This window comes from Hoplias malabaricus, chromosome 16 (genome assembly GCF_029633855.1).
Source record: "Hoplias malabaricus isolate fHopMal1 chromosome 16, fHopMal1.hap1, whole genome shotgun sequence".
NCBI classification, from domain to species: domain Eukaryota; kingdom Metazoa; phylum Chordata; class Actinopteri; order Characiformes; family Erythrinidae; genus Hoplias; species Hoplias malabaricus.
This window is the reverse complement of record NC_089815.1, coordinates 3,243,648-3,261,034: the sequence shown is the minus strand read 5'-3', so window position 1 is coordinate 3,261,034 and position 17,387 is coordinate 3,243,648. Positions and strand designations below refer to the sequence as shown.

Sequence of the window (17,387 nt, the reverse complement as noted above, 5' to 3'; positions counted from 1 at the left end):
TCCCTGTGTTTAATTAAGTGTCCTCCTCATCGCCGTTCCTGTGTTTTTAATCACATTAATCAGATGACAGTTGAATTAATTAAAGATGCTGAAAGAGGCTTTGCCCCATTTCACCCGCAGCGGGGTGACACTTCCACACTGACGAGGAGCACAAAGTAGGTCCCGCCAGAGTGTGCTCTTTATGTATCACTCCGACATTAACAGCCTTCTGTAGGGACTACTTCTGGCTCTACGTCATTTACCAGGTGCTGCCGGGGGACGGATTCATTCAGAGCTTTTCCTTAAACATTCAAATGAGAACTGTATAAATACTCATTCTAGGGGGGGCCTTGTGAACTCATTCATTTTAGAAAAACCCTGGTGTGGAAGAAGAGAGCAGGGCTTTCAGAATAAAATGTGTTTAGATGACGTGTAAAGTGCACTGTGTGTGTGTGTAAGAGAGAGGCATGTAGTGTGTGTGTATGCTGTGGATGTGTAAGGGGGTGAGGCATGTAGTGTGTGTGTGTGTGTGTGGATGTGTAAGAGAAAGAGAGAGGGAGATAATGTGTGTGTGGATGTGTAAGAGAGAGAGAGATTGTGTGTGTGTGTGGATGTGAGAGAGAGAGGCATGTAGTGTGTGTGTGTGGATGTGAGAGAGAGAGGCATGTAGTGTGTGTGTGTGTGTGTAAGAGAGAGGCATGTAGTGTGTGTGTGTGTGTAAGAGAGCGGCATGTAGTGTGTGTGTGTGTGTGTAAGAGAGAGGCATGTAGTCTGTGTGTATGCTGTGGATGTGTAAGGGGGTGAGGCATGTAGTGTGTGTGTGTGTGTGTAAGAGAGAGGCATGTAGTCTGTGTGTATGCTGTGGATGTGTAAGGGGGTGAGGCATGTAGTGTGTGTGTGTGGATGTGTAAGAGAGAGAGATAGTGTGTGTGGATGTGTGAGAGAGAGAGAGAGAGAGAGAGAGATAGTGTGTGTGGATGTGTGAGAGAGAGAGAGTGTGTGTGTGGATGTGTAAGAGAGAGGCATGTAGTGTGTGTGTGTAAGAGAGCGGCATGTAGTGTGTGTGTGTAAGAGAGAGGCATGTAGTCTGTGTGTATGCTGTGGATGTGTAAGGGGGTGAGGCATGTAGTGTGTGTGTGTGGATGTGTAAGAGAGAGAGATAGTGTGTGTGGATGTGTGAGAGAGAGAGAGAGAGAGAGAGATAGTGTGTGTGGATGTGTGAGAGAGAGAGAGTGTGTGTGTGGATGTGTAAGAGAGAGGCATGTAGTGTGTGTGTGTAAGAGAGCGGCATGTAGTGTGTGTGTGTAAGAGAGAGGCATGTAGTGTGTGTGTGTAAGAGAGCGGCATGTAGTGTGTGTGTGTGTGTGTGTGTGTAAGAGAGAGGCATGTAGTGTGTGTGTGTAAGAGAGCGGCATGTAGTGTGTGTGTGTGTGTGTGTAAGAGAGAGGCATGTAGTGTGTGTGTGTAAGAGAGCGGCATGTAGTGTGTGTGTGTAAGAGAGCGGCATGTAGTGTGTGTGTGTGTGTGTGTGTGTAAGAGAGAGGCATGTAGTGTGTGTGTGTGGATGTGTAAGAGAGAGAGGGAGATAATGTGTGTGTGCAGCGTGCTGTGTACATTGTGAATGTTGACGTGTATTGTGTATATTATGCTTTATACAGTGTGTGTGTGTGTAGTGTGAATTGTATAGTGTATGCTGTGGAGTGTGTACAGTGTGTGTGTGTAGTGTGAATTGTATAGTGTATGCTGTGGAGAGTGTGAAGTGTGCGGTGTGTGTGTGTAGAGCGTGTTTGCAGTGAACGTTGCGGAGTGTTTAGTGTACAGTGTGCATTGTGTGTGTGTGTGTGCGTGTAGTGAAGGGGGAATCCATGAGCAGATCTGGGAAACACTGCTGCCTCAGAGTGGTGACAGATGCGAGGTTGTAGTAGATCACGTGACCCTCTCTCAACCAGTCCCCGGCAGCTCCCTCATGTCTGCGAGCTGCAGTGGATGAGGGAGGGGCGGGGGCGAGGGCGAGAGCGGTGGGTTTAGGGGGAGGTCGGGGATGTCCTCCGTGCTGCAGGAGCTAGACAGGATTAACTCGAGCAGTTGGTCTGTTATTAGCCCCGGTGCCTCAGCAGAAGCCGCGCGGGGCTATACGCGGAGCAGCACTGAGGTCGAGCGGCGCTGTGTTGAGAGGCTTGGCGTTCAGCCTGCGCCCTCATAGGCACCAGGACCTTGGACAGCGGCGGGAAGCCCGGGATTTGTAGTTTTCTTAGCCTAAGCCTCCGCCGCCACCGAAGCCTTGAAGGACTACAACATCCGTGATGCTTTGCGAGTGGTAAGCCTTTTCCGTACGTGTCCGCATCATCGGACCTGGGCCACAAGGCGTCGTAGTAACCAAGCTGAAGTGGGAGCCCATATTCCTCAAAATCCTACGCCAAGACTCCAGCCGGTTGCCTGTTTGAGTCACACACACTGCGCTGACTTCGCTTTGAACGAGGGATTATCCACAGAACAGCAGCGCGTTTATTTCCTCCCTTTAACTGAGAATCGTTTCGCGTCCTGTGCACTTTCAGCATCATGGAGAGGCAAACTTAAAGCAGAAGGGATTTCGGTTCCTCTGTTTGCCTGTATTTTTGGGCACCGTGCAGATGGTCAGCGATGCGGGACAGCGGTCAGTTGACAGTACGCTTGATTCCTGGGCTCGTGGAGGGAGGCGACGCTGAAGCGGGGTGTTAATGCTGCATTATAGAGCCGCTGGAACCTGGATGGAGGACCTTCCGCCTTTTCTATGGGCTTTTCCGGACCTCACTGCCTTTGAGGTCTGACCGGAAGGTCCCGAGCTTGGGGCAGTACCATAAGCTCTTGATGAACCACCAGAGTCTGGGAGAACAGCGGCTAGAATCGTGAGTGAAAACATGAATTCATTCTGCCATTTATAGACTCAACCTGAATCCGGATATAGCACAGAATCTAAACCCAGGGTCTGAACATCAGCCAGGACAGAACAAGGGGCTGTGTAGTAAAGCATACTCCTAGTAAAAAGATTATGTGTAGTGCACAATTATAGTACACTCATAACAAAAAGCTTGTGTATAGTGCACACTTATAGTACACTCTTAGAAACATGAGTCTGTGTAGTGGAGATTTATAGTACACTCAGGTTCAGTGCAATGCACACTTACAGTAAGTGCACTCTTAGCAAAAATAGGCTTCTATATAGTGCACAATTAGAGTAAACTCCTAGCAAAAAAACAAAAAAGGTCCTATATATAGCACTTATAATACACTCTTAGAAAAAAAGATTCTGTATAGTGTGGTCTTATAGTACACTTAAAAAAAAACAAAAAAGGTTCTATGTAGTGCACACGTATTATAAACTCTTAGCAAAAAAAGCTTTATATAGTGCACATTTAGAGTACACTCCTAGCAAAAAGTGCACAATTATAGTACATCCTTAGCCAAAGGGTTTCAGTGTAACGCACACTTATAATAAGTGCACTCTTAGCAAAAAGGTTATATATAGAGCACAATTATAGTACACTTCTAGCAAAAAAGGGCCTATATAGTGCACAATTATAGTACACTTCTAGCAAAAAAGGGCATATATAGTGCACAATTATAGTACACTTCTAGCAAAAAAGGGCCTATATAGAACACAATTATAGTATGCTTCTGGCAAAAGGGCCTATATAGAGCACAATTATATTACGCTTCTAGCAAATAATGGCCTATATGGTGCACAATTATATTACACTTCTAGCAAAAAAGGGCCTATATAGTGCACAATTATAGTACACTTCTAGCAAAAAAAGGGCATATATAGTGCACAATTATAGTACACTTCTAGCAAAAAAGGGCCTATATAGTGCAAAATTATAGTACACTTCTGGCAAAAAAGGGCATATATAGTGCAAAATTATAGTACACTTCTGGCAAAAAGGTTCTATATAGTGCACAATTATAGTACACTTCTAGCAAAAAGGCCCTATATAGTGCACAATTATAGTACACTTCTAGCAAAAAAGGCCCTATATAGTGCACAATTATAGTACACTTCTAGCAAAAAAGGACCTATATAGTGCACAATTATAGTACACTTCTAGCAAAAAAGGACCTATATAGTGCACAATTATAGTACACGTCTGGCTAAAAGGACCTATATAGTGCACAATTATAGTACGATTCTGGCAATCAAGGGCCTATATAGTGCACAATTATAGTACACTTCTAGCAAAAAAGGCCCTATATAGTGCACAATTATAGTACACTTCTAGCAAAAAAGGACCTATATAGTGCACAATTATAGTACACTTCTAGCAAAAAAGGACCTATATAGTGCACAATTATAGTACACGTCTGGCTAAAAGGGCCTATATAGTGCACAATTATAGTACGATTCTGGCAATAAAGGGCCTATATAGTGCACAATTATAGTACGATTCTAGCAAAAAAGGACCTATATAGTGCACAATTATAGTACGCTTCTGGCAAAAAAAGGGCCTATATAGAGCACAGTTATAGTACACTTCTGGCAAAAAAGGACCTATATAGTGCACAATTATAGTACACTTCTGGCTAAAAAGGGCCTATATAGTGCACAATTATAGTACACTTATGGCTAAAAAGGGCCTATATAGTGCACAATTATAGTACACTTATGGCTAAAAAGGGCCTATATAGTGCACAATTATAGTACGATTCTGGCAAAAAAGGGCCTATATAGTGCACAAGTATAATACACTGTTAGTAAAAAGAGCTTTATATAGTGCATTCGTATAGTGCACTTAACAAAATGGGCTCTAAATTGTGCACACTTATACTCTTATCAAAAAAAGGGTCCTATATAATGTGGACTTATAGTACGCTTTTTTATATAGTGCACCCTTACAGTACAGTCTTGGCAACATGTTGTATATAATACCCTTCTAGAACCCCTGAGCGTACTGAAGAACTGAAGCGCATCTCTAAGGCTGCAGGATGTGTGCTTCTTTCAGCTGTATTTGAGCACTGTACCTAAAGCACTGCTCTGTGGAACAGACAGGTTTTCCTGAGCGGAACACACCCTCTCCCTCTCCAGGCGGCGGATGTGGACAGGCTGCCTGTGCTGAAGCAGTGCTTTCCTCCTCGCCCGGGCTCAGCTCCAGCTGCTGCTCCTGATGCTGCATGGTTGGAGTTGATGGTGAACGTTGGCGAGCATGGCGGATAAGACCGCTCCGCGCTGCCAGCTCCGGCTGGAGTGGATCCACGGCTATCGTGGCCATCAGTGCCGCAATAACCTCTTCTACACAGCGGGCAAAGAGATCGTTTACTTTGTGGCTGGAGTGGGAGTCGTGTACAACACCAGAGAGCACAGCCAGAAGTTTTATTTGGGACACAACGACGATATCATTAGGTAAGAGCTCAGCAGCCACCACCTCAATCACCAGCCGGTGCCTCTCTGTTAGTGACACAGAACCTCACGCCTGGTATCAACATCCAGTCACCGGGATCTGATCCAGTCAAGACTCAGCGTGTTTGTATTGGAGGCTTTTAAAGGCAGTTTCTTCATCCAGATGTTGATTAGATGTCGTTTTCAAGAGCTTTATTCAGATTAAAACAGTGGTTTTGTACAAGGCTTAAGACAAACCACACACACACACACACACACACACACAGCAGATCACAATGAATTCTCTACAGCTTTGGGAACTGGAGCTAAATTCAGATCCACACCCAGATCAGATTATTTTGATTCTGCTAAATTTAGCTGGTGGTGGCACGGGGGGCACTGCAGGGGGAGTCACGTTCACAGCTGAGGAGTATGGTGTGTTCTCCCTGTGTCTGCGTGGGTTTCCTCCGGGTGACTGTCTGTGAGGAGTGTGGTGTGTTCTCCCTGTGTCTGCGTGGGTTTCCTCCGGGTGACTGTCTGTGAGGAGTGTGGTGTGTTCTCCCTGTGTCTGCGTGGGTTTCCTCCGGGTGACTGTCTGTGAGGAGTGTGGTGTGTTCTCCCTGTGTCTGCGTGGGTTTCCTCCGGGTGACTGTCTGTGAGGTGTGTGGTGTGTTCTCCCTGTGTCTGCATGGGTTTCCTCCGGGTGACTGTCTGTGAGGAGTGTGGTGTGTTCTCCCTGTGTCTGCGTGGGTTTCCTCCGGGTGATTGTCTGTGAGGAGTGTGGTGTGTTCTCCCTGTGTCTGCATGGGTTTCCTCCAGGTGACTGTCTGTGAGGAGTGTGGTGTGTTCTCCCTGTGTCTGCGTGGGTTTCCCCCAGGTGACTGTCTGTGAGGAGTGTGGTGTGTTCTCTCTGTGTCTGCGTGGGTTTCCTCCAGGTGCTCTGGAGACACACATTAGTAGGTGGATTGACACTGCCAGTAGGTGTGAGTCTGTGAGTAAATGAATGAGTGTATGAGTGTGTGATGGCACCCTGTCCGGGGTGTGTCACTGTCTTGTTCTCTGTGATTCTCAGTTCCATTCCAGTTTTCCTGAAGTCCTTGCCCAATTCGCCGTGGTTCAGTTCCAATCAGTTCTCTGTTGAGCCCAGTTCAGCTTTGCTCTGTTGTGTAGAACCCTGCTGGTGACTTCCCTCCTTGATATAAATAATGCATGGTAATGTGACTCAGTACGGTGTGACAATGAGATGGTTAAATAATGACCACAGCTTTGAGTGGTGTGGGAACAACACAGTTGAGTCCGTTTTCAGTGAATGCCCTTTGAACTAAATCTACCCGGTCTCTTTTCTTTGGGCCCCCTATTACATTAAACATGGGATTAAATGAGTCTTTCTGATTTTGGGCTACATTTTATGTAGAGTTCAGACACTTTAGAATTCCCCGCCCCCTCTTCTGAGTCTGTCCAGTTATAGCAATGGAGCCATGTTTATGTGAGCAACGGAGCAAAACAGATACAATGAGAGTAAGAACAAGAACAGAGAAGAAAGAGAACCAAGCGAAAACGGTAAAAACCAGAGCTTCTGCTGTTGGGTGCGTTGGGGTCGGGGTGAACAGCGAGCGGCTCATTATCATTTAAAGAAACATACGCTGTAACCGGCTGTCATGAACAGGGCTGTTTAGACAGAGGGAGAACGCTGCTGTTGTGTTTGGTCCTTGTGGGACTTTGAACAAAGTCACTGTTATTTCATTAAGAACTGTGCTCACTGGTGTAAAGGTGTTAGCATAGGTAGCAGGTGTTAGCACTGCTTTGGCTAGTATCTGATTGGTGCTGCTCCAGAGTAGATCTGTGTGATGATGTGATGCTGTCAGTGCAATGAGGGATTCTAGGGGTTAACAAGGCAGACAGCTCTTAATACGGCCAGAAAGGGATCAATGGTCCCGGGCTTTAGCGTCCCATCATTAGCCTTAAAAAGCCCAAGGCTTTGCTTCAGACTCAGGCACATGTGCATTTTTCAGCACATCAGCAGCAGAAAGGGTTTAGAGCAGTGTGTTTACTTTGGTTTGAGGAGTATTAACGTGTACAGAAACTACAGAGCCCCTAGGGTGATATGGGGATTGTTTTTTAATAAGGCGTGGCCACATATAACATGAGATAATATACTGTGGCCACAAGATAAACTATTATCTTGAGGCCTCAATATCTTATCTTGTGGTCTCAGTTTTTTTTTATTTTAATAAAATGACATTCCTTTCCGCTTACGAGCGCCGTGCAGAGAGTGCACTGTTGGTCAGCGCTGTGGAGTCGATGTGACCGTGGCGTTATATGGAGATGATAATGGGTTCACAGCATTTAAGGCCTTTTTGTGTGAGAGCTAAGCAATATTTCTCCCGAAGCTAGCGATGGCCGGATGAGACGAGGGAGAAACAGCGCAGTAAATGACCATGACAAAGTACTCTCTTTTTCCTGCTCTTGCCTCTGGGTGAGCTGGGTCTGCTGAGAGTCTGCTCAGCCATGTGTTTGAAACTGGGTTAGTACAGAGCAGGACTGGCTCAGTGTTGAGGATTTTAGAAGTCAAGACTTTATTCAGCACGTAGGCTGGAGAAGACCCACTGCCTTGCTTTATCTCTCTCTCTCTCTCTTCTCTTCTCTCTCTCTCTCTCTCTCTCTCTCTCTCTCCTCTCTCTCTTTCTCTCTCTTCTCTTCTCTCTCTCTCTCTCTCTCTCTCTTCTCTTCTCTCTCATCTCCTCTCTCTCTCTCTCTCTCTCTCTCTCTCTCTCTCCTCTCTCTCTTTCTCTCTCTCTTCTTTTCTCTCTCTCTCCTTTTCTCTCTCTCTTCTCTCACTCTCTTCTCTCTCTCTCTCTCCTTTTCTCTCTCTCTCTCTCTGCTGTCTCACTAGTCTATGTGCCACCTCTCTCTCTCTCTCTCTCTCTCTCTCTCTCTCTCTCCTCCTCTCTCTCTCTCTCTCTCTCTCTCTCTCTCTCTCACTAGTCTACGTGCCACCTCTCTCCCGTCCTCTCTTGTCCTCCCACTTTCCTCTGATCCCTTCCCTTTCTGTCTTTTCCTCTCCTCAGTCCCATCTTTAATATTTATGAATGGGCTCGAACACTTGAACAGATTTGACTCTAAGCTCCACTGCAGGCTACAGCTGCCGTATTCAGTGCCGAGGTTGCTTTTAATGCCAAGGAGCTGTATGGGGAAAAGCATTTGTATTTATGAGCAGCCTCTGCAACGGCCACCAAGTGCATTCTTGCAGATAAAGCTGGTAGATATGGTTCTGTAGCAGTGCTATACAAGAGTTCCGTTGAAGAGGACACGTTCTACCTCTTTTGCACAGGTGACCATAGTTCTGGGCTCTTAATGAAATGTCTATGGAATGCTTTGTTCAAAATACCACAAGTATCAAACACCGCAGCACCACAGCCCAGTTCAGAACGGCTAGTTTTACCCACAGCTGACTTCAAGCAGAAACTCAGTTGCTCCACAGTTTGGGGGTTAGTAGTAGCTCCCGATTCCTAAATTAACGTGCATCCATGTGCAGAAAAAGTGAGTTCCTTAAGAAACCTTTCATTGGATTATTTCTCAAAGAAGCATTTTTGGAAATGAAATGAAGGTAAAGAAACGTCACACGTTCTCTACATTTATTACATCATCATCTTTTTTTGCCACTTAATCCATTTCAGGGTTGTGGTCGTTTACAACATGACAGACCTCTCCTGAGATCAATGGGATTTGTGGGTAATTTGCTTCCCTCCGCTGAAGCCTCAGCTCTAACAAGGCTCCCACTAAAACGATGAAACAACACCTCCCCCCCCCCCCCCCCCCCCCCCCCCCCCCCCCCCCCCCCCCCCCCCCCCCCCCCCCCCCCCCCCCCCCCCGTCTGTCCCAGAAGACTGGAGTGTGGTCTGGCCATTTGTGCTCAGAAAGTGTCAACCAAAACACAACTGACAACACTGAAGTCCCCAATCGGTCCAAACCAGAACAAGTTACACTCAGCCCCCAAACTGTGAGCTGTTATCTGTTTGAATTAGCCCTCCAGGGAGCGGTGCTATTTTTCTCGCTTGATTCGACTCATGCCAAATTATCATTTCCTCTCACCTGATTCAGCCAACAAACTACACACTCGTCCGTATGTGACCTGCTAATTCTACACGTACAACCGTCCACAATGGCTGCCCCTTAGCTGAATTCACTATAAAAGGAGTGAATGGGGAGGGGAGGGCAGGTGAGCTCTCGCCCCTCGTTGCCGTTGTGTGCCTATTTTTAGGTCCTTTACACCTTTATTTTCTACACAAAACATGGGAATTTCATTTTGAATTCACCCGAGAACTTACATTTACGTTTCGACATAGCTGCTCGAGATGAGGGTAGGTACAGGAGCTTTGCCTGAGGTAAACAAGGACTACTGACGTGCAGACTGACCAATTAAATGTTTACAGAGAAAGTTCCCAGTAAACAAGGAACGTCCCTGGACGTTCAAAATAGGTCTAAAATTAGTCTGTCCGTCAAGGACACATTTTAAACGTCAATGGACGTCCAAAATCCATCTTAGTTAAGTTGGTTAAGTGGTGTCCAATCGATAACGTCAGTGGACGTCCAAAATGCGTTTTATACAAGTAATTTATTTCAGGACCAATTAATAATGTCAGTGGACGTCCAAAATACGTCTAATAGTCGTCTTTTCAATGTCTGTGTTTGGACGTCTTTTCTACTTTCATTTTCAACCTCAAGAGGACGTTGATTAGACGCCAGTCATTACGTTATTTCAACATTGAATCAACGGCTAAATGTTTACAGAAAAGGTTATCGACCAATAACGGTAGCTCTACGGTCAGACCGTCCAATCAGAAGATCTTAGGCTACTTCACCACGCCCCCTTCTCACTCAAGCGAACCAATCGGAGTAGGGGAGGGCGGGACTAGTTTGTGAACGAAACTTCTCGAAATTCTATGTAAGTGCTAGAAAAACAAAATTCACGTTTGTGAAATTCCGCCCGGACATTTTTTTTAAGTCTAAAAAAGAGGACATGTGCGGGTAAAAGAGGACGTCTGGTCACTATTTCTGTGGAAATGATCTGAATTAAATTCAATTCAATGCGCTACTTCCTCGGTGCAAGGTCGCTACAGATGGGCTAATCACTGCTGTAATGAGGTTGTTAGTTTGGAGTTAATTCACCTTGTCGACGTGACCTCCCGTTCTCCTCACGGTTTATTCTGCTGCTTCACCTGCGAGGACGGGCTGAATGTCATGAATGTCGCTGTCGCTTACGCAGGATGACCGGCGACCTGCGGAGGGAATAGAGCTTGTCTCAGCACTGTGGACACAGAAGGACATGTTACTAATTTAAATCACCTGGAGGCTACAAAAGCTCCCTCTGGGCCAAATTCTTCTGGTTGGAATTCAAATATAAACAGAATTTCTGCCACTCGGATGTTTAAAAATCGCCTGACGTGTGTCCTTCTGGGCCCTGCAACCTTGCGGTAGATAAAGAAGTTTAAAGCTTACACACACACACACACACACACACATCCACAGAGGTATAAATCTTCCCTGGTCAAGGCATATGAGGCCAGTCTGAAGAGTGAGTGTAATAACCCAGTTTATTGTGTAGCCAGGGGGGAGGTTAGCTTTTAAAAAGCCCCATTAAAATAAAAGTTCTGTAGAGGATTGTGCATTGCCCAGTGGAGAGGGAATTTAGGGTACTTCTCTCTTAGTACTGAACAAGTTTCATTAGCTCAGAAGCTTCCTCTACGTCTGTTCTATCCTTGGTAAATAAGATAGGCCTCAGTCTCCTGCATTGTCCCACTCAATGTCCATAGGTCATGTGGATATTCATGTTGTTTCAGCAGTTAAAATAGCACTCTAAGTTAGCCTGAGTTAGCTTCTTGGTTGGTGTAGCATTGTAGCACCCATCTGGACACTTTTGAGAAAGATGGTAGGAAACTAATCTTCCAAATATTCAGCGACTGCAAAAAAACTGGGTGCTCGATGTCCAAACGTGGACGCTCCTCATCAGCAAACACCAGCTAATTTTAGATGCACCAGTGGTGTACACAAGCACTCAACAGAAAAGCATGAATCAAGACTGGACGCTCTGGAGCAGGAGAATACAAGCCTTAGGTAAACAAGCCAATTGCCAAGCGTCAGCTAGACAGGTGTATAGCAACCCCCAGCACTGGGCTACGGCTTATTTGTGATCCAGTTTAACAGTGTTGTATGAGATATGAGGAGATGGATGCAAATGTGTAAGTGAAAGTTTATTAAACAAAATGGAGGACACATAAAGGCTGTGTTCCAAAGCCTAGGCTGCAGCCGAGGTAGTTAGATTCTCATTGTTAGATATGAGTCTTAGATACATTAAATATGGCATAGAGACGAATCTTTTATTTAATCAATTGTTTTACACTTTACAAAGTGAATGAACTCTGCTCCTCAAATGTATTTATTATATATTGCACAGGATTGTGGGTAACTGAAGGTCATAAAGGATACGTCTGTCACGTCTTCAAAATCGTTCTAAAAGAAGGCTAACACTGTACACAAGCCTCCTATGACGTATCGGGCCCAAAAATTCAGCAGCCTAGGCTTTGGACTGCAGCTAATGTAAGCAACGTAAACGTGAGAATACAACGTCAACTGAGACAGAAACCTCAGCCACGGTAACTGATGCTACATACAAGTTGTTGCAGAGGCTTTTTCTCAGGCACAAAGAAAACTGATAGCAGCAGACCATGGATTTACGAAAGGGAAGCTCAATGCTGTAAGGTAATCCGTGTCCCTGGCGTCTCACGTCTGTCAGGGGCAGGAGTGGGGTCAGCTTTATCTGTTCCCTCCCTGACCCCAGACACGGTGAGCTTGACCTTTACAGTTGACCTCTATGCACACAAACAGCTCTTGATGGTGGGCATCAGTTACTCTGGATTTACTTGGTCAGGAAGCAGATAGACTCTTGTTTTCAAAGCTGAAAAATTGATAGTAGTTATATAAAGAGTCTGGCGGTTGAGGGCTCATTAGCTGTAACAGCCATGAACCCTTGTGGTAGAGATGCATACATAATTGAATTACCCTAATGAAGATCTCATATTCAATATTTATCTTGCTCTGTAGCTGTAAACAGCTTATGCTAATGATAAACGCACACACATGGGGGCATGTTAACTCGTTCTTTTCTGTCTGACTGAAGAAAAATGGAAGAGCGTGAACAGAGAGAAGCAGCAAAACATCATTTGTTCAATGCCAGGTGGTCTTTCCCGGAGGACTGTTGGAACATTGCAGGGGATTTTGAAGTACATAATCATTATATAATATATTATCTGTGTTCTCAGTGGGTTTTATGATAATTTAAATATAGCATGATGTGCTGACTGATTAGAAACAAGCTGCACTGAATATAATTCTAGTTTATCACAGGATCTCTTATAGCAAGAGGTACTTTGTCTAAACCAGTGCTAGGTGATGGAGTATTACACAAAACAATGCTTTAATATGTATATGGAATGGTTGGTGATATTAACTTCCTGTTTGTGGCACATTAGTATATGGGAGTGGGGGAAACTTTTCAAGATGGGTGTTGACCATGGTGGCCATTTTGAAGTCAGCCGTTTTGGATGCAACTTTTGTTTTTTCAATGGGAAGAGGGTCATGTGACACATCAAACTTTTGGGAATTTCACAAGAAAAACAATGGAGTGCTTGGTTTTAACGTAACTTTATTCTTTCATGAGTTATTTACAAGTTTCTGACCACTTATAAAATGTGTTCAAAGTGTGTTGGATTGTCAATGCAACCCTCTTCTCCCACTCTTCACACACTGATAGCAACACCGCAGGAGAAATGCTAGCACAGGCTTCCAGTATCCGTACTTTCAGGTGCTGTTTTTGAATGTAGGATAAGTGATTATGAAATGTTATTATCTGTTACAAAAACCCGGCTCACTGCAGGTAATAGCATCCAAACTGCACTTTTTTATGCTCATTTCATTTTATTCCACAGTCTGTGGATGATAAAAGCAGCATTCAGGCCACACAGAGCTCACTGCAGGAAGGAACAGAGGCAGGAATTCAAAGTGACCCTAAATGTCTTTGTAGTGTAACTGTATGTAGGAGTAAACAGCTTGTGTTCATCAGTATTTCAGCATGATATAGTGGTGGAACTGTAGAGTTATTTCCTCTGAAGAACCGTTGTGTAAACTGTTAAGTTAGTGGCTCAAGGTGCATTCTTGATATGTCCCATTATTGATTCACCTGTGCATTGTTAATATACAACAAAGACATATCACATATCACAACATGTAGGATTAGAATCAAAGGCCTAGTGTCTGGTTCATAACATGCAGCTCTAGCATGAAGTGAACATCACACTAGCTCCAGAAGTCTTCCGTGACGTCTATCAGGCCCAATTACCCATGACTGACTGCCCTGTCCAGTCACTTCATCTCCGAGCCTCACCACTCACTAGACATTGTCCTGTGCTAAGAAAAGACTGCTGCTTTCATACCTGTGTCCACAGCCCTTTGTGTGAACCGGGAACTGTAGAAATCTACATCACCACGTGCCAGCAGTTAGAAAGATGAACAGAGGCTTTGAGAGTGGATTGGTTTGATATATTCCAGTACTTTAAGAGATACTCAGATGACCATCAGTCTGTAGTAGTATCTTTTTCAGGCCCCCAGTGTTAATTATATAAATATAATTTAATGTAATCACAATTTTTGCCTGTAATTTTGTTGTCCTGTAATTATTAAACAGGACACAACTTGCCGTAGACAACATTTATGCAGGGGACATGCCCCCACTGCTTCTGAAATGGCTGATTTTGTCCTCACAACCTTTTGAATGGGCTCTTGTTCTTTTAAAAATAGTGTAAGAACTCTTCTATGGCTTTTGTTGTTTGGAAAGAGAGAGTTGGTTAAGAAGTTGTCTGGAGGTCCACCTCAAGTAAAACCTGTGGAAGAATAGAGCAATATCCTCATTTCGGTTTGTACTTTTCGAGAGAGAGAGAGAGAGAGAGAGAGAGAGAGAGAGGAGAGAGAGAGGAGAGAGAGAGAGAGAGAGAGAGGAGAGAGAGAGAGAGAGAGAGAGAGAGAGAAGGGGAAGTGAGAGAGAGAAGGGAGAGAGAGAGAGTAGGGGAGAGAGAGAGAAGGGGAAGAGAGAGAGAGAGAAGGGGAAGAGAGAGAAGGGGAGAGAAGGGGAAGAGAGAGAGAAGGGGAAGAGAGAGAGCGAAGGGGGGAGAAAGAAGGGAGAGAGAGAAGGGGAAGAGAGAGAGAGAGAGAGATAGAGAGACAGAGAGAGAGAGAGAGAGAGAAAGAGAAGGGAGAGAGAGAGAGAGTGTGTGTGTCAGTGGTAAACAAACACTAGACAGTAAATGTATCTTTTTGTGACTGGACAGTTAAATCATTTTGGTTTATTTCAATAATGTTTACTGAGCCATTGCTTTGGGGCCGCTGTGACGCTGGTTGAGTGCTTTAAGCCTTGTCCTGCTGTACACTGTTAGTGCAGTGTGAGGCCAGTTGGAGGCGAGGCATCGCCGGATCTCCGCTGTCGTGTCCCGGCTTGGAATCCCCACTCCATTGCACAGAGCCTGGAGCACTACCCCGTCTCTCCCTTCTCTCCCCTTCCCCTGCTCTGCTCTGCTCTTCCTCTCCCTCACTCTGCTGTATTCCTTTCTCCCTCTGAACCACTGCTGTCATATTTCATCCTCTTTTCCTTCCTCCTCTATTCTCATGTCTACTTTAATGTTTTTAACTTTTTTTCTTTTTTTCTCCCACACAGACCTTTCTTTCTGTCCTTCCTCTTTTTTATTTCCTTTTCTCTCTCCCTCTCACACCACACACACACACACGCACACTCACTCAATCTCTTGGCTGGCGTCCATCTATACATCGTGGACACTGAGGGAAGATCTATCCCAGAATCCATCTGTAATCACTGATTCACATTCAGCTTAGTGTAAAGGCCGCAGGGGCTGCGTGAGTAAAATTGCTTCAAGATACCCAAAACACACACACACACACACACACACACACACACACACACACACACACACACACACACATCCAGCCTGATTCATTCAGACACACATTCTGCGCATGCACACACACACACTCCACATTCTGCTGCTGTGTTGATTGACAGAGTGTACACAGGAAGCCAGAACCATCCTCACCAGAAAATCTCAGCTACTGTTTATAACAGTGATGTAGAGGTGTGGATGTATGGGCCAAGATCAGTATGAGATTTCAGCAGCTCGGAATGGCTATACGCAACAGTGCTAGCAGTTAGCATTCTCCTCCAAGCGTGTTGAGCTGATGATCAAAAGAAAAGCTTTGTTACTGTAAGCGTGGGCCTGAGACTGAATGAGACTGTGACAGTGTGTGGTGTTTGTAAAGCTGCTGAGGGCGTAGGCATTAAGGAGATGTTAAGGAAGGTTCCAGTGACACGCTGCTATTCACTGTCATCTTCAGCAATGTCAGCCCTTCTCCTGAGTCATTGCTTTATTTTTATGCCCACACACACACACACACACACTTCTACAACAGCTGTCTTACGTATGATTACATGTACATTGGTATATGCTTTCCATTAAGATGGCTTCTGTTAGGAGCTGTAGCTTGGATTTCCTGCCGATGGAGGCTGTTTATTACTGGTGTAACTCTGCAAGCTCATTATATCTCTCTCTCTCTCACACACACACACACACACACACACACTGCTTATTCCCGTTCCTCTGGCTTTGATCCTCACTTCAGGGATTCTCTCGACAGCTTGCCGTGCTCCAGCTGAGCTTGGTGAATAGATGACAAGGCTGAGGAAGTGTATAGTGGCCCAGCTGGAGTAACTGCTGTCTAACTGCAGAAGAAGTGACAGGACTTTAAATCCGCTCACACCATAGACTAGCTCCTGATACATCACCTGGACCTGGACGGACTCGCATTCTTCAGAAAGGGGGAGTGGGAAATAAGATCAGCCAACTTTGGCCGGGTGAATAAATAACAATAACTCATTTCCTGTAACAGCCTCATCATGTTGAGGGATGCACTGGGTACAGATCCTACAGCGCCAGTGCATTGCAGGGTACTGCATCTAAAATAAATACCATTTTCTAAAGATTTTGTGCTTGTTGCTATTTCAGGGGCCACCAGTGCACATTAATAATTACTGAATATACTTCTGATGAACATCTGGAGTTCTGCACCTCTCTTTCATGCTGTGATGTCCTTGAGCAGCAGGTCTTCACAGTGTATGTGCGTGTGTGTGTGCGTGCGTGTGTGAGTGTGTGTGTGAATGTGTGTGCGAGTGTGTCTGTGCAAGTGTGTGTGCAAGTGTGTGTGTGTGCGTGCGGGAGTGTGTACGTGAGTGTGTGTGCGTGAGTGTGTGTGTGTATGTGTGTGTGCGTGTCTGTGCGTGTGTGTGTGTGTGTGCATGTGTGTGTGCGTGTGTGTGTGTGTGTGCGTGTCTGTGCAAGTGTGTGTGCGTGCTTGAGTGTGTGTGTGTGTGCTCGTACGTGAGTGTGTACGTGATTGTGTGCATGCATGCGTGTGCGTGCTCGTACGTGAGTGTGAGTGTGCATTTGCGTGTGTGTGTGCGTGAGTGTGTGCATGCATGCGAGTGTGTGTACGAGTGTGTGCGTGTGTGTGTGCATGCCTGTGTGTGTGTGTGTACGTGTGTGCGTGTGCGAGTGCGTGTGTGTGTGTGCGCGTGTGCGAGTGTGTGTGTGTGTTGTTTTGCCATATAAAGGCTAAGAGAGCTTCACTCCCCCACCTCAGAGACCACCATGATGAAAAGCTTAATACACAGCTCTGTCAGTGAAGATGGAGCGGCTCCTGTTCTCTCAGCTGATATTATCCTGCTGTGCTCCCTGCACTGATAACAGAGCAATTCTTTTCCTGCCACTCTGTGGCCTCTGTTTCCTCCATGTTCCTTTCCATTATCTTTTATCACACCCCAGGTCTTTAAATAGTAATTCCTTAATTCAATTCAGTGTAATAGAGTTGTTTTTCTCTTTCTTTGTTTCTCTCTTTCCCTTCGGTATCCATAACACTTTGCTTCTGCTTAATTCATGAGCTC

The 17,387-nt window shown here is 45.3% G+C and overlaps 1 protein-coding gene across 1 annotated transcript in view; it reads left to right on the top strand.

Annotated features, from left to right (window-relative positions):
• Positions 1-2,415: 2,415 nt before the first annotated feature.
• eml6 (EMAP like 6) overlaps positions 2,416-17,387 on the top strand; it is a 46,089-nt gene continuing 31,117 nt past the window's right edge. Inside the window, exons 1-2 of the mRNA XM_066647282.1 lie at positions 2,416-2,864; positions 4,999-5,353. Of these exons, the coding sequence (XP_066503379.1) occupies positions 5,157-5,353 (197 nt within the window). The 5' untranslated portion in view covers positions 2,416-2,864; positions 4,999-5,156. The remainder of the gene's footprint in view (positions 2,865-4,998; positions 5,354-17,387) is intronic.